Genomic DNA, 21,366 nt, shown 5'->3' on the forward strand with positions numbered 1-21,366 from the left:
GTATAAGTCGCCCCCCCACTCAAACTAGGAAAAAAGACGCGACTTATAGTCCGAAAATTACCGCAGCATCACTGACATCTTTGCTCTGGGTGAAAACAGATTGCCGTTTCCTTAGACCAACCAACATTTCATTTACCTTCTGTTTTCTCAGTTCTCCGTGCAAGCTGGTGTATTTCAAAGTCAAAGTCAAAGTCTGCTTTATTGTCAACGTCTTCACATGCCGAGACACACAAAGAGATCGAAATGACGTTTTCTCTACTTTTTCACCATGCCGAGTTTCATGGTGGAGCCGAATATTGTACTCCTTCAGCACCGAAACTTACTGCATGTACACCAGGCACACGGGTTTCCCATTCACCTCGGTGAACATATTGGGAGAAGTCAATTTTTTTCTTGAGAAATCTGACACTCTGTGTCCACTTTTCTCTTTTTTGCTGATTTGCCTGTTCCAAGAGAAAAAGCGGGTAAAGCGATTGAACTGGCTAAAACACAACGCATCTAGCGACCAACATAGGAACTGCAGATTTGAAAGGAAATTTAGTTGTTTTTTTTGTTTTTTTTAATGCATTCATCCCCGGACCGTACTAAACCCCCTGGCGGGCCGGTTCTGGCCCGCGGGCCGTGCGTTTGACACTGCTGGTTTAGAGGGCATTTCTACAGAAGGAGAAACTACTAAATATTGATGTCATTTTTCTGTTGGGGTGCCCAAATTTATGCACCTGCCTACTTTTGTTCAAGTAATGATTGCACACTTTCTGTAAATCCTATAAACTTCATTTCACTTCTCAAATATCACTGTTTGTTTTGTCAATCGTGCACTTATCTAATGTAAGTGACCGGCTGGCCGTTTAAAGTGTAGAATTCTGTACTTTAGCCCCGATGCAGTAACGCAGTCTGTAGGGGAGACGAGAAATGATTTAAGACGGTACGGAAAGAAGATTCGTTCCGAGTCTAACTGCTGTTCAGGTAACTAATCTATTGTTAGATTAATTCTGTCATTTCCGGACGCCAGTCCCGCTGAAATCAAAGAAACTCGAGGGTTGAGTAACTGTTTTTTTCCGTGTATAATACGCACCCTAAAAATGGCATGCTGATGCTGGAAAAAAGCCTGTACCCATGTATAATACGCACCCAATTTATTTATTTATTTATTTTATTTATTTATTTATTTTTTTTTAAGTCCCAATGATCGTCACACACGCAGGGAGGCAATGGGTCCCATTTTTATAGTCTTTGGTATGGTCTTAACTAGGCTGGATGTAATTTTTTTTGTTGGCGTTGATTTCTCCGACTGCCCGTAAACGCACCACCGCTGCGGTTGCGCGACCGCACCAAATTAAGCTCCCTGCGCAGTGCGCACTGAGGTCCACTTAAATTTTAGAAAGTACATCAGGACTTTAAAAATATCTTCTAAATTTCAGCGACGGCTCTGTCACAATAATCGACCAGCGCGGTGCAGTTGGGCGGTCGGCGGCGCGCTACGGTTGAGCGTTCTCTCTCGCGCTCTCTCTCTCGCTGTCGCACACACGCAAACCGGATATCATACGGAGGCCGCCATTACAGATGCGCAGAACGGATGCGCAAGACACGTCAGCTATCTAAAGAGCGAGAGTTCAGTTCTCTACCTAAATCCGTATTACAGGTAATATTTTATTTCACAACACTTTGCCTTGTTGCTTTCTTCTCTGCTGTTCACTTCAAACACGCTCCATGCGACCGCAATGCTCTCGTATCAGACGCTTGCTCGATCACCTGCTCGTTTGCTGTCTGTCACAATGTACCCTACACAAATCCGAAACATTTGTTGCGGCTCCGAGTCACGACGAGGGGCAAGTTTTGGTTTCCAAGGGTGTTTTTATTCCTCTTCAACGTCTCTCCCATACAGAGCCGCCTTTTTTACGTCCGCACGCGTCTTTCCCGTGCGCGCACGGAGCGCGGTGGTGCGTTTACGGGCAGTCGGAGAAATCAACGCCAACAAAAAAAATTACATCCAGCCTAGTTAAGACCATACCAAAGACTATAAAAATGGGACCCATTGCCTCCCTGCGTGTGTGACAATCATTGGGACTTAAAAAAAAATAAAATAAAATAAACAAATAAAATTAAAATTTATTTTTTGTACCCATGTATAATGCGCACCCCAGATTTTAGGACAATAAATTAGTTAAATTTTGCGCACTATACACAAAACGGTACTTTGTCGAGACCCAGGATCTCCTCGATTGCGGCTGTTTCAGCGTCTCTCCTTTCGTATTAAGATTGTTGCTTTGTTTGTCATCCGCTCGGAATAGTTTAGCTGTCTTTGTTAAGACCGCGGGAACTAGTTTATTTTCACTAGCGTACACTCACACTAGCTGAGCTTAAGTTAACGGTTTCGAACCAGATTCTGAATCTCCCTGATGTCAAAGATTAAAGCTGTCTTCATTTAAAAAAGAACTGAACGGTTTAAAGTATGACTATGATAAACAAGAGATTTAAAGCATTAAAAATCAAAATAATCATTAATCAAAATTAAATGATTATAAAGTAGAAATTTAATGAATAAGCAAGAAAGAGAATTACAAGTTTCAATTGTTCGAACAACTAACAATTTCCCGTCACCATTCTCAATAGAGCAAAAATTATTCAGTCTCGAAGTTCTCTCGATTGAAAACTGAAAAATATAGTAAAAAAGGGTAAGAGGCTAGAGGTCTAAAATGCTGTTTGGTGGAAAAGTCAAGTGATCAGTTCTCCTTGTTCCAAAATCCGAATTCTGTTTAAAACAACAGGCTGGCCTAAAGAATGGAGATGACGACGCCCTAAAAATGGCTCCTCTCTCCTGAGGTCTGCATCTCCTAGCCTGTCTTTGAGCTTAAAATTTGAAGATAGCATAAATTCATTTTAACGGTTTAACGGTTAATCTCAGACAGAATGAAATCTATCTTTGTCTAATCGGCGTTCTTGACCCACGGCAGTAGCCGGAGGCGGCCTATCCCTGACGGGGAAAGCCCACCGGGCAAGAGAGAGCGATGCTCTTTGTCCAAACAAACCTTTTATACCAGTCCAGTTTGTGGGTACTATGCCTGCTTGGTCACGTACCAGTTTTTTTCCATAACGTCGTAACGGCCTCAGATGACCCAAATGCTTCCAGAATAGACTGCACCTGCATCTCAGCCGGTCTCAACCGGATTCAACCAGATGAGGTAACCATGTTCTCACGGAAGTAACAATTTCCTCAAGGATGCTTCATCCTGTTTCCCACTCCCAAATCTTGTCAACTGTCCATCAACGTGACATTTGCAAATAATTTTTCTCTGACTCGTGTTCCGTCAAACAGCATTTTGTTTAGGCTTCAACTGGATGAACGTGACTGAGGTCCTGCTCATATGTGGGACCTCAGTCTTCCACTACTTAGTATCACCATTAACCCTCTCCTTGTCTTCGTTCACATTCATACATTCATGTGTAAATGGAACATCAATATTACATACATGTTTGATACTGATAAACATCGTGACAATAATAACACATACTTTCACAATAGTCAATTTAACACATAATCATAACTATGATCGTGGATTCTCTTACCATCTAACCCCCCAATTCCAACCCTTAATGCTGAGTGCCAAGCAGGGAGGCAATAGGTCCCATTTTTATAGTCTTTGGTATGACCCGGCCGGGGTTTGAACCCACAACCTTCCAGTCTCAGGGCGGACACTCTACCACTAGGCCACTGAGCAGGCCCATACAACGATGTACACCGTTTTTTTTCCATGTATAATGCGCAAAATTTAACTAACTTATTGTCCTAGAATCTGGGGTGCGCATTATACATGGGTCCAAAAAAAAATTATTAGTTTTTTAATCCGGATATGATCCGGAGGCCCCCATTACAGATGCGCTTTCTTCTCTGCTGTTCACTTCAAACATGCTCCATACGAACACAATGCTCTCGTATCAGACGCTTGCTCGATCACCTGCTCGTTTGCTGTCACAATGTACCCTACACAAATCCGAACCATTTCTTTGCTATCGAGTTTGCTAGCGCATGCGCAGTGATACTGACCGGCAGAATAACATCCGGTTGTTCCCAAAGATGATCTTTTTTCTGAAATAATTTTACGTTTACGGACTTAAGTAGGAGTCAAAATTTGAGTGCGTATGGGTACAGGCTTTTTTCCAGCATCAACATGCCATTTTTAGGGTGCGTATTATACATGGGGGTGCATTACACATGGAAAAAAAGCGGTAAACTATATTTTAAATAACTATCACATAAACAACAATATTATCAAACCATTTGTGTCACTCCAAATCATTAAATCCATCGATCAAATTTCTCGTCCTTTATGTCATCCTGGTGACAGAGGACATGTCCAGAGGATATGCCGCTTTAAAGTGTTAATTACTTTATTGGATTTTTTCTCTCTATTTTTCATGTTTTGAATATGTTCAAGATAAAGATATCAAAGCATGTGAAGTGATCAACTATACTAAAAATAACATGTGAAGTGGTCAACTATGCTTGTAAGTAAGTGATGTGTAATGATCAAGTAAAAATTTAAAAGTAAAAACGCGATTTATAGTCCGAAAATGACGGTATACAATATTGCAAAGCAGAATAAAATAAAATATATTGCGGCTTACTCTAACTGTGATTAACATGTCTCTTCTCATTACCTAACGATGAGCATGGGATTCCCTAGTTAGCAAATTAAAATATTCAAGCAGTTTCGAAGTGTATTATAGCAAAACAAAATAACATAACATAATCCAAAATTGTGTCTTGAAGAACAAGTCTTCATCTAATCAATGACTTTTTAAACTATTAATTTACTATGTTAGGTCAATCTGACTTTAGCACCATTTTCTGGTGAAATTTGGAACGGGAATGGAGGTTTACTGGTTCAACCAACAAATTCACCATTACCAATTTAACAACAGTTAATTTTGAAGAACTAACTTAAGTAACCCCTACTCAGGCCCCCTTCTTCAGGTCCTCCATGTCAAGCTTTGAAATCTGGAATTTCATCTTAGTCAATTCGTCCGGGCCAAATCCAATACATACTCACGCACCATCTTTTACCCTCCTATCCACCATGTAACTCAACAGTTTGCTATATGATATTTTTAACTGGAATTGCTGACCCGAACAACCAAGGATTTATAAAGCAAAATCTTGAAAATGATCGGGGGTGCCCAAACTTTTGCATATGACTGTACTTGTTTTGGCTCACCTCACGTGAAAATTGTCCTCCAAGTTATGTGTTTACTCGTTTGGCCCCCGAGGTCCGGGAGGCGCTGGGTGACGTCCCGGAGAAAATGGAGGAGTTTGTGTCGCTGCTCAACGATTTGGAGCGGCTGGAAGGGCGGGAAGTGGTCCGCGTCTTCAGGAAGCTGCGCTACATCCTGGGAAGCCGCACAGAATTGATGCGGGACTTTGCCGCCTTTCTGCATCCTGAGCAAGCACTTGACTGCGGACTGGTAAGAAGACGCTTGCGGGGAAAAGCGCAAGGCCATTGAAAAGCATCAGTGGTTCCCCCTCCCCCGCTAATTTACAGAGTTCTTCTAGCTTTCTTTCTTTTTTGGGGAGTGGGTCGCAGCTGGTGAAAAAGTTGCCACACATGAAGGGAATGGGACAAGAACTGTTCCTTTTCCTTGTGCTTGTGACAAATGCATTGCAAACCCTTTGTTATCAGCTGCTCTTCAAGTAGGTGGCGACAAATGCGGGTCCCAGGCCCACTTTCTCCATGTCGGTAATTTGGAGCGTGTGCTGTGCTGTGTGCAGTTCCAAGAACAGCAAGCCTTCGAGCGCAGTCGACGCTTCTTGCGGCAACTAGAGATAACGTTTGGAGATAATCCGTCTCACTACAGCAAAATCATCAAGGCCCTGCAGCCCGGACCACACCTCAGCCCCGCCGGCGTCAATGAGGTATGTTCCTTTTTACCCTTTGTGGCTGCTTGTCGTCAACTCTGCCCGTCTGCCGCTGCCCGTCCCTCAGCTCAAGGCGCAAATGGCCGCGCTGCTCAAAGGACACCCTCATCTGCAAGCCGAATTCTGGGTGTTTTTCGACGAGCTCCGCCCGCCGCCCGCTCGCCCGGGACAATTCGAAGAAGCTCATTGGCCGGAGGAAGGTGGAACAGGTCAGGGCCCGGGCCACCTGATCGGGGCCGGGGCCCATGGCGCTTTTGAGGAAGTCACTTTATCGGACGTGGATATGGATGAGGACGGACACAAAATGGACGCCACCTTGAACCGGCGCCAGAGAAGGAAGCTCCGGTTGCACGCGACCGACGAGGTGGGAACAGACAAGAAGCCTCAGAGAACCGGCCTATGCGTGCTCATTTTTGGACTTTCTTGTCAGGAGTCCAATTGGCTGTGCTTCTGTCAGCACTCCAAAAGCCGCACGCACCGTCGCAGAGGATGTGCTCGCTGCCACGCCAACAAGGTGCGCACGCCATACCTCGACCACGCCGTCAGCCATATGATGCATCCTGTCCAGGCCTCAGGAGGCGTGTCTGGGGCCATGAAGAGTCTCGAGCCGCTCTACGCTCAGATAAGCTTCGCCTCAGAGGACAAAGAGGCCGAGACCAAGGTCGCAGAATGCCAGCGTGCCGGCGTGCCCTCTTGGGAACGTTCGTTCCTGTCGGTCGGCGATGTAGAAACAGACGACGGCGACACAGTGGAGTCGCCGCTTCCCAAGAGGAAAAGGGGAGAGGAGCTCCATCCTCCCTTCCTGGGCTGCTCCAGCCCAGCCCCGATGCCTCCGGACCTCCCTGTGCGTGCCAAGAATATTTCTGTGACGCCGAGTGGAGAGAAGGTCATCCTGTGGACCAGGTGCCCGGCCCTTGCCTCTGACTGGTCAGGGTGTGCAGAGTTCAATAAGCTCCGACTTGTTTTATAGAGAAGCCGATCGAGTCATTTTGACCACGTGCCGGCAGGAAGGAGCCAATCAGAACACCTTCCAGGGCATCTCTGGTCGACTGGGGAACAAGACTCCCGCCGAGGTGATTGGCCACTGTGATGCGTTGAGCAGAAGCTGTCGGTCGGTCGTTGTGCTTTTGTTGCAGGTTCAGTCAGTCAGACGCTGACATTGTCGTTGTGCTTTTGTTGCAGGTTTCGCGACGCTTTCGGGACTTAATGCGTCTTTTTCAGAGCGCGACTCGTAACGCAGGCTCAGAGGATGAAGCTCCGCCCACTGAACTTGGGGCCAATGAAGAACAGGAATGATCTGTTTGGGATGTGTCACCTGTAAACAAGGGTCCTCTGCTCATTATTGAAAGGTGTATGAGAATAAAATAACCTGCGGACTTTTGGTTTCCCTTTGACATCCATGGACTAAAAGCAGCCAACAAGGACGTTCCCCTCTAATCTGAGTCATTCCAAACAGGAAGGTTCACGTGCCAATTTGTTTGGCAACTGAGAACTAACGTTTCTACAGGGTCCGGCAAAATGCTCTGACACATTTGTAGGTTTAATAAAATGCAAATGAATTTAAGAAAGAAAAAAGATTTTATTTTTGAAAAGTACATATTATGCCGTTTTGTTTCGTTTTCGAATGTTATTTTGTTTCGTTTAAGTTGCTCACATGAATTGGAACAGTGAGCATTGCGTTTTCATTGTGGAAACGTTTATCAAGAATGAATCTAACTGCAACACAATGAGCGTTCCATTTGTGCTTCAGACTTGGTAGACATGATCCCGTACCTGCTCGAAACACAATCTTGTTATGGGTTACTAACTTCAGAGCCAGTGGATCAGCATTGAAACGAAAATCAACCGGCTGACCTCGCACCGCCAGAACTCCAGAAAAAGTGGCACATAGTACAAATAATGTAGAAAATTCAAAAAAGGTGTGGAGAGCAGGATGTTATTGCACAGCAATGACTCTGAGTCTCTAAGAGTAGTGTGAGTTCATCAGAGCGACAGCCTGGGGGAAGACGTGGTCTCTGTGTCTGCTGGTTTTGGCGTACAGAGCTCTATAACACCGTCCGGAGGGGAGTAGTTCGAACAGACTGCAACCTGGGTGAGAAGGGTCTGTAGAGATGTTACTTGCACGTTTCCTGGTCCTGGACAGGTCCAAGTCTTGGATAGATGGGAGGTTGATTCCAATTATCTTTTCTGCAGGCCTGATTGTCCGTTGCAGTCTGTTTCTTTAATCTATTTGTATTTTAATTACCCAACAAATGTGTGAGATCATTTTGATCTGTATGAGATGTGTTCAAGTTTACAGAGGAAGTCGTCTACAATATTCATAGTGAGAATAATTTGTTTTATTATGAAAGCACCAAGCAAATGCTTGAAAAACTGCAAGGTCAAGCGGATGTCACCGCAATTGTTTCGCTGCAACTCTTGCTGTTTTTCATCCCCAGAACCTCTGGTGGCCCACAGGCGCCGTGGAGTCGGTACGCTGGGGCGAGCTCCACAGGTATGCAGACGATTCCGCCATGAAGACAAACACCAAGTTGGCTGTCATCATGGCCAGACTGGGCAGCAAGGACAAGCCCTGTCCAAATACACGAATGCTGGTGCCCAACGCGGCGGCCAGCCAATAAACTGCCCTGCAGAGAGAAGGTTGCTTTATGCCCGTTACGCCAGAGCCCAAGGCCAAACCGGCCTCACCGTCCCAAGGCGAAGACGAGGGCGAGCAGCGGCACGAGCTTCAGCTGCTCCTGGCTCAGGTACATTGCCATGACTACCAGCTGCAGAAAGTACAGCAGGAAGAGGCTGACAGACTGACGAGTGTAGTTCCTGTGAACGCTGAGGTCCTCAACATTTGCCGCCACCTCCGTTTCATCCAAAAGCGGCCTAACCACATCAAACCTGAGACGTACTACGCCCACCGCGAGCCAGCCTGACAGGCGCACACAAAAAGGCAAAGGACAGGTAAGTCGTACGCACAGAAGGACAGAGCGAGCAGATGGGTCAGCAAAGATTGTAGTCACCCAGGGCGACCGGGGTGGCACCAAAGACGGAGAAGCGTAACACGTAGAGAATCCTGAGGGGTGCACTGTCTAGAAGGGGAGCATCAAAGGGCAAAAAGACAACCCCCCCCCACACCAGGAAAGGGAAGAAGATCGCCGAGGTCAGCAGAGACACGCCCACCTTCAGGATATCGCGACTGGGACAGCCATGGGTGCCTGAGACAAAAAAGGAAAAAAGGGTGGCCACGCAGGAAGCACAGAGTTGGAAAAGTTCCCGGGATTTACCTCCAGAGGGGAACCTGTCACCCCAGTAGCTGCGTCGCTTGAGACCTTTGGCGAGGTTCCTCTCGTACTTTTCCCAGAATGCGTGGGCCTCTTCGGGCTCGGCCATGGGTGTTGGGCCTGCTCAGCGAGGACCATGACAATTACATGCTTTGACTTTGCATATTTGTGGCTTAATTTAGAATAGTGCTTGGAATAGCACCATGTAGGAATGTCACAATACGGCAAATATGCTAACTTGTGTGAACTTGATTTTGTTCACAATAAGTAAATCATTGGAATGAATTATGACATAGTTCCAATAACAAAGGCTACAGGATGCCTGATCGGACACAAACCCTCAATCAGATCAATGACCAGCACATTAAATAGAGTTGGCGTCAAGCGTTATTTGATGACGTCATAGCAAAGGCCATGGCAGCTATTGCGTCGTCTTCAACTGTAACCCGACTCAAATCAACCTTTTATGCCTAGAATTTGGGAAACAAAACAAACCCCCCACGTCAGTACGATTATGAACATTCAGATCAATTGTGAACGTTCAACGCGGACTCGATTCTCGTTCGCAGGCTAACATGCTAATTGACGACAGCAAGAAGTCAGACATTTGAACGAAGTTCGACTAACCACTGAGAGCTTCCGTCCTGTGTTTGTTCCTGTCGGGGTAGTTGGCCGACCAGCCATCTGGCGTTAAAAAAAAAGTTAAATGTGCTTCAGGTGAGCGATGTAAATTTAGCAAACTCCTCCTTTGAAAAGTTCGAAAGCGGAAGTGGCATTTCCATTCCAATTCCACTCGAAACGATGTCAAAGTTGTTAAGAGATGGTAAATCCAGGTCCAGAAAGTCAAAACCCTAGCCACAATTTGGGTTTAGCTACGGGTGTTTCTACTAAACCAGCAGGTAAACTACAGTCTGCAGCATTGTTTCTCGTGCTCAAGCAGGTAAATTATGCTCGAGCTCTTTTACCTGCTTGAGCACGAGAAAAACACCAGTGGCTGAAACTAAGGGTTGGCAGGTTTTTTACTGTCTACACCTGAATTTCACATCTCCAGTCATGTAATGATTTCATCACGCAATAATCTACTTGTTTGGTGTCTCATTTACGGTTAAACATGACGTTGAAGGTTGAAGAGAGTTTGAAGTTGAAACCTGAACTAGAGTCTATCGTTGATGTTTCATCTTGCAACTTGAACTGCGAGTGAGTGGTACGTCCATCCATCTTCTACAGCTTATCTGGGGTCAGCTTTAGGAGGGACGCCCAGACTTCCCTCTCCGCAGTCACAATGGAAGGCGTGTCGGTGGACTTAAGGACTTGAAGTATTCTCCCCACCTACTCACGACGTCCCGAGTCGAGGTTAGTAACACACCGTCTCCACTGCACACAGGGTTAACGGTGCATTGTTTCACCCTCCTGAGATGCCGGATGGTGAACCAAAATTTCCTCAAAGTCGTCTGGAAGTCATTCTCCATGGCCTCGCCAAACTCCTCTCACTCACGGGTTTTTGCCTCAGCAACTGCCGAAGCCATGTTCCTTGCCCATCCGCTACCTGTTGGCTGCCTCCGGAATTCCACAGGCCAAAATGGCCCGATAGGACTCATCCTTCAGCTTGACTGCATCCCTTACCGCTGGTGGTATTTGTGAGGGTCTGCAGGGAAGGTCTGGCAGAATCCCCTATCAGAAAGGGTTTCAACCCACCCCTCCGGCAGAGCTTTTTCCACATCCTTTGGGGGGTCAGGGGACATTGAGTCTGAGTGGACCATGTTCCATCCCTCCATTAAGGCGGCCGACCGGAGCTGATATACAGGACTGTCTCAGAGAATTAGAATATTGTGATAAAGTTCTTTATTTTCTGTAATGCAATTAAAAAACAATAATAATAATAATACATTCAATTTATATAGCGCTTTTCAATAACCCAAAGACGCTTTACATGGAATAAAAATAAGAGCGGAGGGGGTGGGGGGGGAGAGACAGTAGGTTATAGTTAACAGGACATCGGTCAGCAGTGCAAAGGAGATGGATTGAGGAGCAGGAGCGGCGGGAGCGGAGGTTGTTGAGGTTGCCAGTACGGGAGGTGGGGGGGGACGGGTAGTCCAAAAAGAGGAGATGGGTGAGCCATCGGGGAAATGCCGGTCAGATGTAGCGGCCACGGCGAAGGATCCCAGCCTCGTGTGGAAGCAGCAGTGGACCAGGTGGTGATGCCGGTCGACCTCAACTGCACCCGCTCGAACGGCAGGCCCCAACACACCACGGCGGCACACAGCAGAGCCACGGTTGATGAGCCCGCAGGGAGTGGAGCCCGTCCCCCGAGGACGCCGGACGGAAGGCCAGAAAGCCGGGCCAAAGCTGCCGGACGGAAGGCCAGAGAGCCGGGCCAAAGCTGCCGTCCAGTCCACAGCAGGCGGCCACAGGCTTCGAGTCGGGAGGCAGAAGGGTCCGGTGGTGGTTTTGGCCAGTTGGCTGTTGGCTAGCTGGCTAACGTAGTTGGTAGTCTGAGGGAAAAGAAACAGATAGGTGAGAGCAGAGCTGCGGGGATGCGAGGTGGACGGAAGACAACACGAGAAAAATAAAAGAAGAGACAGGTGCACTGAAAACAGGAAAACAAAAAACAAGTAACGGACACGGTCCGGGACAGAAGCGGCAGTCAACAAATCTGACGCCAGCGTGCTCTAACCCGGAAGACAACAGACGGTGGGGGAGTGCTGGTGCTGCCAGCTATACTATAGGAATCCTTGCTGTCAGGTTAAGCAGTGCAAAGGAGAGCAAGAAGAAACAAGAGCGTCATACATTCTGGATTCCTTACAAATAAACTGAAATATTGCAAGCCTTTTATTATTTTAATATACCGTTTTTTTCCATGTATAATGCGCAAAATGTAACTAATTTATTGTCATAAAATCTGGGGTGCGCATTATACATGTGTACAATTTTCTTTTTATTATTTTTTATTTTTTCTGGAGAAAATCATGGTGCAACAATTTTTGGAGAAAATCTTGTCACGGCTGGAATGTGGAAAGGGGCAGGGCGACCAAGTGCAGCTTGGACCAGGGTTCATTGGAGGAACTCAAAACACAGACTTGGTAAACTAACATAACTCTCTAACAAAACCAACAACAGGACTGACCGACAAAGACGTGGAACAAAACGACAGGGTGACATTACCAAAGACAGGAACAGAAACCTGTGTTATTGTCAAATATTGTTTGTTTTTTAATCTCCATCGCGGACTGGACATCATACGGAGGCAGTATCACTGCGCATGCGCACTATGGATCCGATGCGAATAGTCCTCTTCTCTTCTTGACTGACAATGAATGTGATAGTTTAATACAATCAGCAAATAACAAAATGCCTATTACAGGTAATATTTAATTCACAACACTTTGCCTTGTTCCTTTCGTCTCTGCTGTTCACTTCAAACACGCTCCATACGAACGCAACGCTTTCATATCAGACGGTTGCTCGATCACCTGCTCGTTTGCTGTCACAATGTACCCTACACAAATCTGAAACATTTGTTGCGGCTCCGAGTCACGACGAGGGGCAAGTTTTGGTTTCCAAGGGTGTTTTTATTCCTCTTCAACGTCTCTCCCATACAGAGCCGCCTTTTTCACGTCCGCACGCCTTTCTCACATGTGCGCACTGAGCGCGGTGGTGCCTTTATGGGCAGTCTGAGAAATCAACGCCAACAAAAAAATACATCCAGCCTAGTTAAGACCATACCAAAGACTATAAAAATGGGACCCATTGCCTCCCTGCGTGTGTGACGATCATCGGGACTTAAAAAAAAATATATATATTTTTTCTTTTTTTTTTTTTAAATTGGGTGCGTATTATACATGGGTACAGGCTTTTTTCCAGCAGCAACATGCCATTTTTAGGGTGCGTATTATACATGGGGACGCATAATACACGGAAAAAAAACGGTACTTGCCCCCTGACACAAATGAACCCACTCTCCCCTACTTTGCGCCTTTCTTCCATCCAGGCTGTCCCCGGGCGGGCTCTCCGGTCCGGGGGCTGATAATGAGGCGCGTGGTTAACCGATACTAACTCACTGGTGGCGGATTTCAAGCTCACGGCCATTATTTACCACAAATGAGGAGACGCACATGCACGTCTTCTCCTCGCCTTTCTCTTTAGCTCTCATTAGCCTCCCACAATAAGATTGTCCCTCTCCTTCTTTCCCTGTCGCCTACTCACCCCCCCATCCCCTTACGCCCGATGGTAATTATGGAAAACTAGTGCTCAGGGGAGCTGATAATACCTTTAACGTAATTAAAGACATTTATGGGATGTAAAAGACATCCCATAAATGTCTTTAATCTTGTCGCCCGGGGGTTGGTGACAACTTGGTGTGCACCCACACTCACCCAAAACTCCTCTTCAACTTCTCTCCCATACAGAGCCGCCTTTTTCACATGTCCGCACTTTTCATTTGAACCAAACTGATTGCGGTGGTGCCTTTACGCGCAGTCGGAGAAATCAACGCCAACAAAAAAAAATACATCCAGCCTAGTTAAGACCATACCAAAGACTATAAAAATGAGACCCATTGCCTCCCTGCTTGGCACTCAGCATTAAGGGTTGGAATTGGGGGGTTAGATCACCAAATGATTCCCGAGCGCGGCGCCGCTGCTGCTCACTGCTCCCCTCTCCCCCAGGGGATGGATGCAAATCACACGGGGATGGGTCAAATGCAGAGGACAAATTTCACCACACCCAGATGCATGTGTTACGATCATTGGGACTTTAACTTAACTTTAACTCAACTCACCATTGACTCCTCAACCATCCCTCCCGCCCCTCTGGCACGCAACCTTGTCGTTATTTAAAATGAAAAATTGGGGTACATATTATACATGGGTACAGGCTTTTTTCCTGCATTGACATGCCATTTTTAGGGTGCGTATTATACACGGGGCGCATTATACATGGAAAAGAACGGTAGCTGATTATGGTTTACAGCTTAAGAAAACTCAAAAATCCTATCAAAAAATTTGAATATTTCCTCAGACCAAGTAAAAAAAAAGATTTAAAACAGCTAAACAAAATCAAACATTTGAAAATGTCCATTAATGCTGTTAGATAAATGTATATACCGTTTTTTTCCATGTATAATGCCAAAATGTAACTAATCTATTGTCCTAAAATCTGGGGTGCGCATTATACATGGGTACAAAAAAAATAAATATATATACCGTATTCTCCCCCCTATTAGGCGCACCGGGGTAAGGGCGCACCTTCAATGAACGGCCCATATTAAAACTTTGTCCATATATAAGGCGCACCGGACTATAAGGCGCATAAAATAGAAGCTTTACTGCAACAAACTGAGGTTGACTAGGGTTGCGGTATGCACCCACTAGCCAATAACCAACGAGCCCTCTGTAAACAATCGCGTTTCTCAAACGAGCTCCTAAAAAATGATTGGAACTGACTAAAGTTCGATCTAACGCATTGGTACTACCGTTTTTTTCCGTGTATAGTGCGCAAAATTTTACTAATTTATTGTCCTAAAATCCGGGGTGCGCATTATACATGGGTACAAAAAAAAAAAAAAAAAAATTTTTTTTTTTTAAATTGTTTTTTTTTTTGTTTGTTTTTTTTTTTTTTAAGTCCCAATGATCGTCACACACGCAGGGAGGCAATGGGTCCCATTTTTATAGTCTTTGGTATGGTCTTAACTAGGCTGGATGTAAATTTTTTTGTTGGCGTTGATTTCTCCGACTGCCCGTAAACGCACCACCGCGCTTCGTGCGCGCACGGGACAGCAAACGAGCAGGTGATCGAGCAAGCGTCTGATACGAGAGCATTGCGGTCGCATGGAGCGTGTTTGAAGTGAACAGCAGAGAAGAAAGGCAAAGTGTTGTGAAATAAAATGCACAGAACGGATGCGCAAGACACGTCAGCTATATAAAGAGCGAGAGTTGTTTTCTTCCTATTAGTTTCAATTCACAGTTTAATTAGCAGTTTCAATCAGCAAATAACAAAATGCGTATTACAGGTAATATTTTATTTCACAACACTTTGCCTTGTTCCTTTGGTCTCTGCTGTTCATCCTAAAACACAAAGGCGCTCTTTAAGCAATGCGACAGTGAGCGCCCGGCGCGCTGCGGTTGCGCGACCGCACCAAATTAAGCTCCCTGCGCAGTGCGCACTGAGGTCCACTTAAATTTTAGAAAGTACATCAGGACTTTAAAAATATCTTCTAAATTTCAGCGACGGCTCTGTCACAATAATCGGCCAGCCCGGTGCAGTTGGGCGGTCGGCGGCGCGCTACGGTTGAGCGTTCTCTCGCACGCTCTCTCTCTCGCTCTCTCTCGCTCTCGCACACACGCAAACCGGATATCCGCCATTACAGATGCGCAGAACGGATGAGCAAGACACGTCAGCTATATAAAGAGCGAGAGTTCAGTTCTCTACCTAAATCCGTATTACAGGTAATATTTTATTTCACAACACTTTGCCTTGTTCCTTTCTTCTCTGCTGTTCACTTCAAACACGCTCCATGCGCACGGAGCGCGGTGGTGCGTTTACGGGCAGTCGGAGAAATCAACGCCAACAAAAAAAATTACATCCAGCCTAGTTAAGACTATACCAAAGACTATAAAAATGGGACCCATTGCCTCCCTGCGTGTGTGACGATCATTGGGACTTAAAATAAAAATAAAAAATTTTTTTTAAAAAAATTCATAAAAATTCGGTGCGTATTATACATGGGTACAAGCTTTTTTCCAGCATCAGCATGCCATTTTTAGGGGTGCGTACTATACATGGGGGCGCACTATACACGGAAAAAAACGGTACTTACCTATGTTTCCCTTCCATATTGATCCGTAGATTTACTCGAAACATGAACAGAGCAGCCTATTTTGACATGAAATAGCCTCGCGCGTATAGCAGCTATCGTTATAGCATTAGCCATCCGCAAAAACCCATGACCCTCAGCTCGCAATCTCCCATGAGCCTCAGCAAAGTGTAAACAATCGCGTCTCTCAAACGAGCTCCTATAAAATGATCAGAACTGACTAAAGTTTGATCTAACGCATTGGTACTACTTACCTATGTTTCCCTTCCATATCGATCCGTAGATTTACTCGAAACATGAACAGAGCAGCCTATTTTGAAATGAAATAGCCTCGCGGGTACAACAGCTATTCGGTGACGCCCCCTGACTACAGCTACCGTAATGCTGGGAAGCGATGCGACCTTGTAATTTACTAGTCGTACTAAAACGTACTAAAACATTTTGGCAGAGCAGTGTGTACAACCAGTATGGATCATCAAATTCATCACTTGATCCATATATAAGGCGCACCGGACTATAAGGCGCACTGTTGACTTTTGATAAAAAATTTAGGTTTTTAGGTGCGCCTTTTAGGGTGGAAAATACGGTATATATTTTTTTAATCCGGATATGATACGGAGGCCGCCATTACAGATGCGCTTTCTTCTCTGCTGTTCACTTCAAACACGCTCCATACGAAGACAATGCTCCCGTATCAGACGCTTGCTCGATCACCTGCTCGTTTGCTGTCACAATGTACCCTACACAAATCCGAAACATTTCGTCGCTATCGAGCTTGCTAGCGCATGCGCAGTGATACTGACCGGCAGAATAACATCCGGTTGTTCCCAAAGATGATATTTTTTCTGAAATAATTTAACGTTTACGTACTTAAGTAGGAGTCAAAATTTGGGTGCGTATTATACATGGGTACAGGCTTTTTTCCAGCATCGACATGCCATTTTTAGGGTGCGTATTATACATGGGGGCGCATTATACATGGAAAAAAACGGTATATGTTATCATGCGTTCTCTAATCGATGCTTTACCGCAATATTACTGCAATATATGCTTGCTGTTTGGCCTTGCTGTTTTTATGATGTACCACAGAAGAGAGAGGTTACTGGGTCAGACAAGTCGCAGCTGACAACTCAGCAAAATGAAGACATCTACCAAGACAGACCTTTTTAACAAAGACCCTATTGACCTGATCAACAACATGCCTCATCGCTATCTCGCACCCCCCAATGAACCTACAAGTGATCACTCATGTTTCCTGATTTCATCACAGACACAAAGAATGGTTGCTGATCACTCGTACTCTTCCTCACACTGTTCCATATCAGTATGTAACACCTTTTTCTTCTTACGAGACAAAGCCCACGTCCTTTCCCCCTCCCCTTTAGGGGCTTGTCTCATTTTGTGGGTAGGGCAAATCCACATAAAAAGAGCAGGAATGCATACAGATAGTTAGTGTAGTGAGATTGTTGTAAGCGATCTGTACTGCACTCCTCGCGAGAAAATACTTAATATTCTGTCTCACTTGTGGTTTGTTTGCTGTTGCTCTTCTCTTAATAGTTATTCAGTCAGCGAATTAAACCTGACAAATGCACTCAGTACTTGGTTGGGAATCCTTTTGCACAGATTACTGCATCAATGCGGCGTGGTATGGAGGCAATCAGCTTGTGGCATTGCTGAGTGTTATGGATGCCCATGATGCTTCAATAGTGGCCTTTAGCTCATTTGCATTGTTTGGACTGGTGTCTTTCAGCTTCTTCACAATACCCCACAAATTCTCTATGGGGTTCAGGTCAGGGGAATTGGCAGGCCAATAATGCCATGGTCAGTACACTATTTACTGGTGGTTTTGGCACTGTGAGCAGGATTCAGATCATGCTGGAAAATGAAATCATCATCTCCATAAAGCTTTTCAGCAGACGAAAGCATATGCTCTAAAATTTCTTGGTACACAGCTGCATTTACTCTGGACTTGATGAAACACAGTAGACCAACACCAAAAGCTGACATGGCTCCCCAAACCATCGCTGACTGTGGGAACTTCACACTGGATTTCAAGCAACTTGGATTTTGCTTCTCTCCAGCCTTTCTCCAGACTCTGGCGCCTTGACTTCCAAATGAAATACAAAACGTTCTTTCGTCTGAATAGAGGACTTTGGACCACTCTGCAACTGTCTAGTGCTTCTTTTCCATAGCCCAAGTCAGACGCTTCAGAAGTGGCTTGACCATGGGAATACGGCTATTGTACCCCATTTCCCGGACACGTCTGTGAACAGTGGCTTTCGATACCTGGACTCCAGCTTGAGAAATTTATTCTTGTGTCTTACCCTCCTGATGGAGGAGGGTGTCAATGTTGGTCCTCTAGACAGCAGTCAGATCAGCATTCCCCATACCTGTGATTGAGTTTACTGAACCAAGCTGAGTGTTTTTCAAGGCTCAGGAAACCCTTGCAGGTGTTTCGAGTTAATTAGACAATTCAAGTGATTAGTTGAATACAAAAGTCAAAAAGTCAAAGTCAGCTTTATTGTCAATCTCTTCACATGTCAAGACACACAAAGAAACCGAAATTACGTTTCCTCTATCCCACGGTGACGAGACACAGTACACAATAGACATACAAGTAAACGACACAAAATAAAAACAAGAAGGCACAAACAATAAATAATAAGAGTGATGAATAAATAATAAATAAACAAATAACACAATAAATAAGAGAAGCAAAACGGAGCCAGTGTGCATACAGCAGACAGTAAGCATAGCGCAAAAGTACAGGACGCTACGCAGAAAGGGGGAGAGAGTTCAGGAACCTAACAGCCTGGAGTATGAAGCTGTTGTCTGGTGGTGCGGGAGCGCAGTCAGTGCAGCTACCACTGTCAGGTTTAATTCGCTGACTGAATAACTATTAAGAGAAGAGCAACAGCAAACAAACCACAAGTGAGACAGAATATTAAGTCTTTTCTTGCGAGGAGTGCAGTACAGATAGCTTACAACAATCTCACTACACTAAATATCTGTATGCACTCCCGCTCTTTTTATTTGGATTTGCCCTACCCACAATGTGAGACAGAAAGCCACTAAAAAGGGGAGGGGGAAAGCATGTGGGCTTTGTCTCGTAAGGAAAAATCACTAGGTGTTTACATACTGATAAGAACATCTGGGAAGAGGAGTTTGAGTGGACTGGATACAGAAGAAAATACCTTTGACCTCTAGTTAAAACATAGCAGGGGAAGTTTTACGACATTGTGCAGGATGGGACAAACTAGGTTATTTATTACTGGTTATATACATTCCAACCTAATCCTACGATCAAGATAGTTAGGAAAACCTTTGACTTTAATGGTCACTTGGAGGTTCATCTGGAATGCAAGACAGCAATGAGGCATGTTGTCTAACAAAGTGGTCTTTGTTAGACAGGAACTGTCTCGGTAGATGTCTTCTTTTTGCTGAGTCATCAGCTGCGTCCTGTCTGACCCAACTGTAACCTCTCTTCTGTGGTACATCATAAAAACAGCAAGCATATATTGCAGTACTATTGCGGTAAAGCATTGATTAGAGAACGCATGATAACATATATATACATTTTTCTAACAATTCCCTCTTTTTTATCATAAGTTCTCAGAGACCATCCTATCACCTAAAAGCGGCCACTTCAAAAAGATTTTCAGCCGTAGGATCACAATTCATAAGAACAAATTTACACCCGGGAGGAGATCGAGCCTTAATAATCAATGTCAGAGTCGGGAAACAAATCGGACAGGTTTACCACAGGAGCTTCAAAGATGGAGCCATCGCCAGAGCGACAACCCTCGTCAATCGCAAAGTCGTCCCCTTGGAGCAACGGAAAAGTCTCAGCTGCTGGAGACATAGCAGTTGTAATTAATCTGTTAATTAGAGACTGGAGACACGGAATACAACAACATTCACACAAGGTCAAAACAGCAGAAAAAACGGCAAGGGAGACTAGGACCGAGGAAACCAGGGTACGGTACTTTCCGAACACGTTTAGCCAGTCGTTCCAAACCTCCGTGTTCACTCCACTGTGTTCCTTCATTTTCCCATTCAAGGTCCTCAGGCCCTCAAGGGCCTGGGACAGGGTTCCATCAGTGGCAGTATTATTTGGAATAAACGTGCAGCATTGCTCACCAAACATGGCGCAGGCACCGCCCTCTTTTGAGAGTAGCATGTCAAGGGCCATTCGGTTCTGGAAAGCCATGAGGGAAGTAGCGGCCAGTTGGGAGTGGACCGCCTTGAAACCTGCCTCGGTCCAATTTCCAAGCCTCTGCACGTTGTAATGGATGTAGTTGATCCTGTCGACATTTTTGTTAAGAGTACACCACCAACACAGGATGGATTCAAAACCAGCTGCTATCTGATTCACCAGCTTACACTTATCCGGTACTCCTCTGGGAACACCAATTGCATCAATTTCGGTCAGATCATCGTCGGCTCTCAAATTCAAAGATATTTTGGTTTTTTAGCTTTTTTCCCAGATCTTGGGACGTTGATACATATACAATTTAGCTTGACTACATTCTCTGAAAGCAATGGCTTCCTTTTTCTTTTTTCAATGGATGTTATATAGAATGCTCTGTCACAGATTTCACAATCCAGTAGACGTGATAGATTTCACACGATCTTTGATCAATGGTGACGGTACAACATAAAGCAATGGTTGAAAACCCATACATATGACATATTCAATTTTTGTTTGTCTTTACAGCTTGTTTCTCCATTAGCAATCAATTGTTTCGTTTTTCAGTTACTCTTATAGTTACCTGAAACAAATTATCCACATTCATTTTAGATATATTTATCCCATTCTTTAACATCTACAGCAGTTGTTGACAAAGTACACATATAAACATCATACTTTCATGGCAGTCCAGATCTGACACAGCAGATCATTCTGCAAAGGTCAAATTGATCTTTTAAATTGCTACAATGCATCATAATTTTTTTTAGGAGTGATCAATATAAGTTGTTCACTCATCTCTCCCCTACTCATTATGACTTAGTTCCCACAAATACCATATTGCTGAAGTTAACAAAGTGGCGACAAAGAGAGCCACCTTACATGCAATAACGTCATTGTTCCATTTTCTTGTTCCCGGCATTTCTCTAAGAGGTAAGGCTTCCTTTGGGTCACTTTTTCCGATTGAACGTTACCTCAAAAGAAATTACCCTTTTGTAATTTGCTAGGACCACCTCAACTGACCTTTCTGCTATTTTAATGGCAGTCAATGTAATTATCAATATTCAATGTGGCCCTTCCCCCTTGGAAGAACACCAGTGTTTCGTTTTCAATGCTCTTAATGAGAATGTGCTTTGTTCTTTTTGACTTTAAAATATTAATTAAAAATGTAAATGCCAAA

General features: G+C 44.8%; 2 protein-coding genes across 5 annotated transcripts in view; one reads left to right on the plus strand and one right to left on the minus strand.

The window, feature by feature from the left end:
* The window catches only part of gon4lb (gon-4 like b), a 28,774-nt gene extending 21,483 nt beyond the window's left edge, over positions 1–7,291 (plus strand). For 2 of the 3 annotated variants that reach the window (XM_061289821.1, XM_061289822.1), the window contains exons 23-28: positions 5,269–5,463; positions 5,768–5,911; positions 5,982–6,278; positions 6,345–6,817; positions 6,885–6,987; positions 7,097–7,291. In XM_061289821.1, the coding sequence (XP_061145805.1) occupies positions 5,269–5,463; positions 5,768–5,911; positions 5,982–6,278; positions 6,345–6,817; positions 6,885–6,987; positions 7,097–7,210 (1,326 nt within the window). In that variant the 3' untranslated portion in view covers positions 7,211–7,291. The remainder of the gene's footprint in view (positions 1–5,268; positions 5,464–5,767; positions 5,912–5,981; positions 6,279–6,344; positions 6,818–6,884; positions 6,988–7,096) is intronic. The other variant, XM_061289823.1, reaches the window with a different exon arrangement.
* A 940-nt stretch (positions 7,292–8,231) lies between these two features.
* Positions 8,232–10,553, minus strand: LOC133161376 (transmembrane protein 79-like). Of its 2 annotated transcripts, none has more exons than XM_061289825.1 (5): positions 9,814–10,553; positions 9,190–9,306; positions 9,086–9,120; positions 8,603–8,682; positions 8,232–8,541 (listed from the first exon to the last, which is right to left on the minus strand). In XM_061289825.1, exons 2-5 carry the CDS (start codon positions 9,293–9,295, stop codon positions 8,343–8,345), a joined length of 420 nt encoding a protein of 139 aa, XP_061145809.1. In that variant the 5' UTR covers positions 9,296–9,306; positions 9,814–10,553; the 3' UTR covers positions 8,232–8,342. The 2 variants fall into 2 exon arrangements, with proteins under 2 accessions (XP_061145809.1, XP_061145808.1); XM_061289824.1 differs by having other exon boundaries at positions 8,603–8,834; positions 8,926–9,120; positions 9,814–10,527.
* Positions 10,554–21,366: the final 10,813 nt, after the last annotated feature.

This window comes from Syngnathus typhle, linkage group LG10 (assembly GCF_033458585.1).
Source record: "Syngnathus typhle isolate RoL2023-S1 ecotype Sweden linkage group LG10, RoL_Styp_1.0, whole genome shotgun sequence".
Classification (NCBI taxonomy): Eukaryota; Metazoa; Chordata; class Actinopteri; order Syngnathiformes; family Syngnathidae; genus Syngnathus; species Syngnathus typhle.

Bases quoted from the DNA above. Each gene is read 5' to 3' on its own strand.
- LOC133161376 (XM_061289824.1), bottom strand. From the start codon at position 9,295: ATGGCCGAGCCCGAAGAGGCCCACGCATTCTGGGAAAAGTACGAGAGG. The intron at 9,121-9,189 runs GTAAATCCCGGG...TTTTTGTCTCAG, and splicing joins TGACAGGTTCCCCTCTGGAG to GCACCCATGGCTGTCCCAGT. The intron at 8,835-8,925 runs GTGACTACAATC...TGCGCCTGTCAG, and splicing joins TGCCACCCCGGTCGCCCTGG to GCTGGCTCGCGGTGGGCGTA.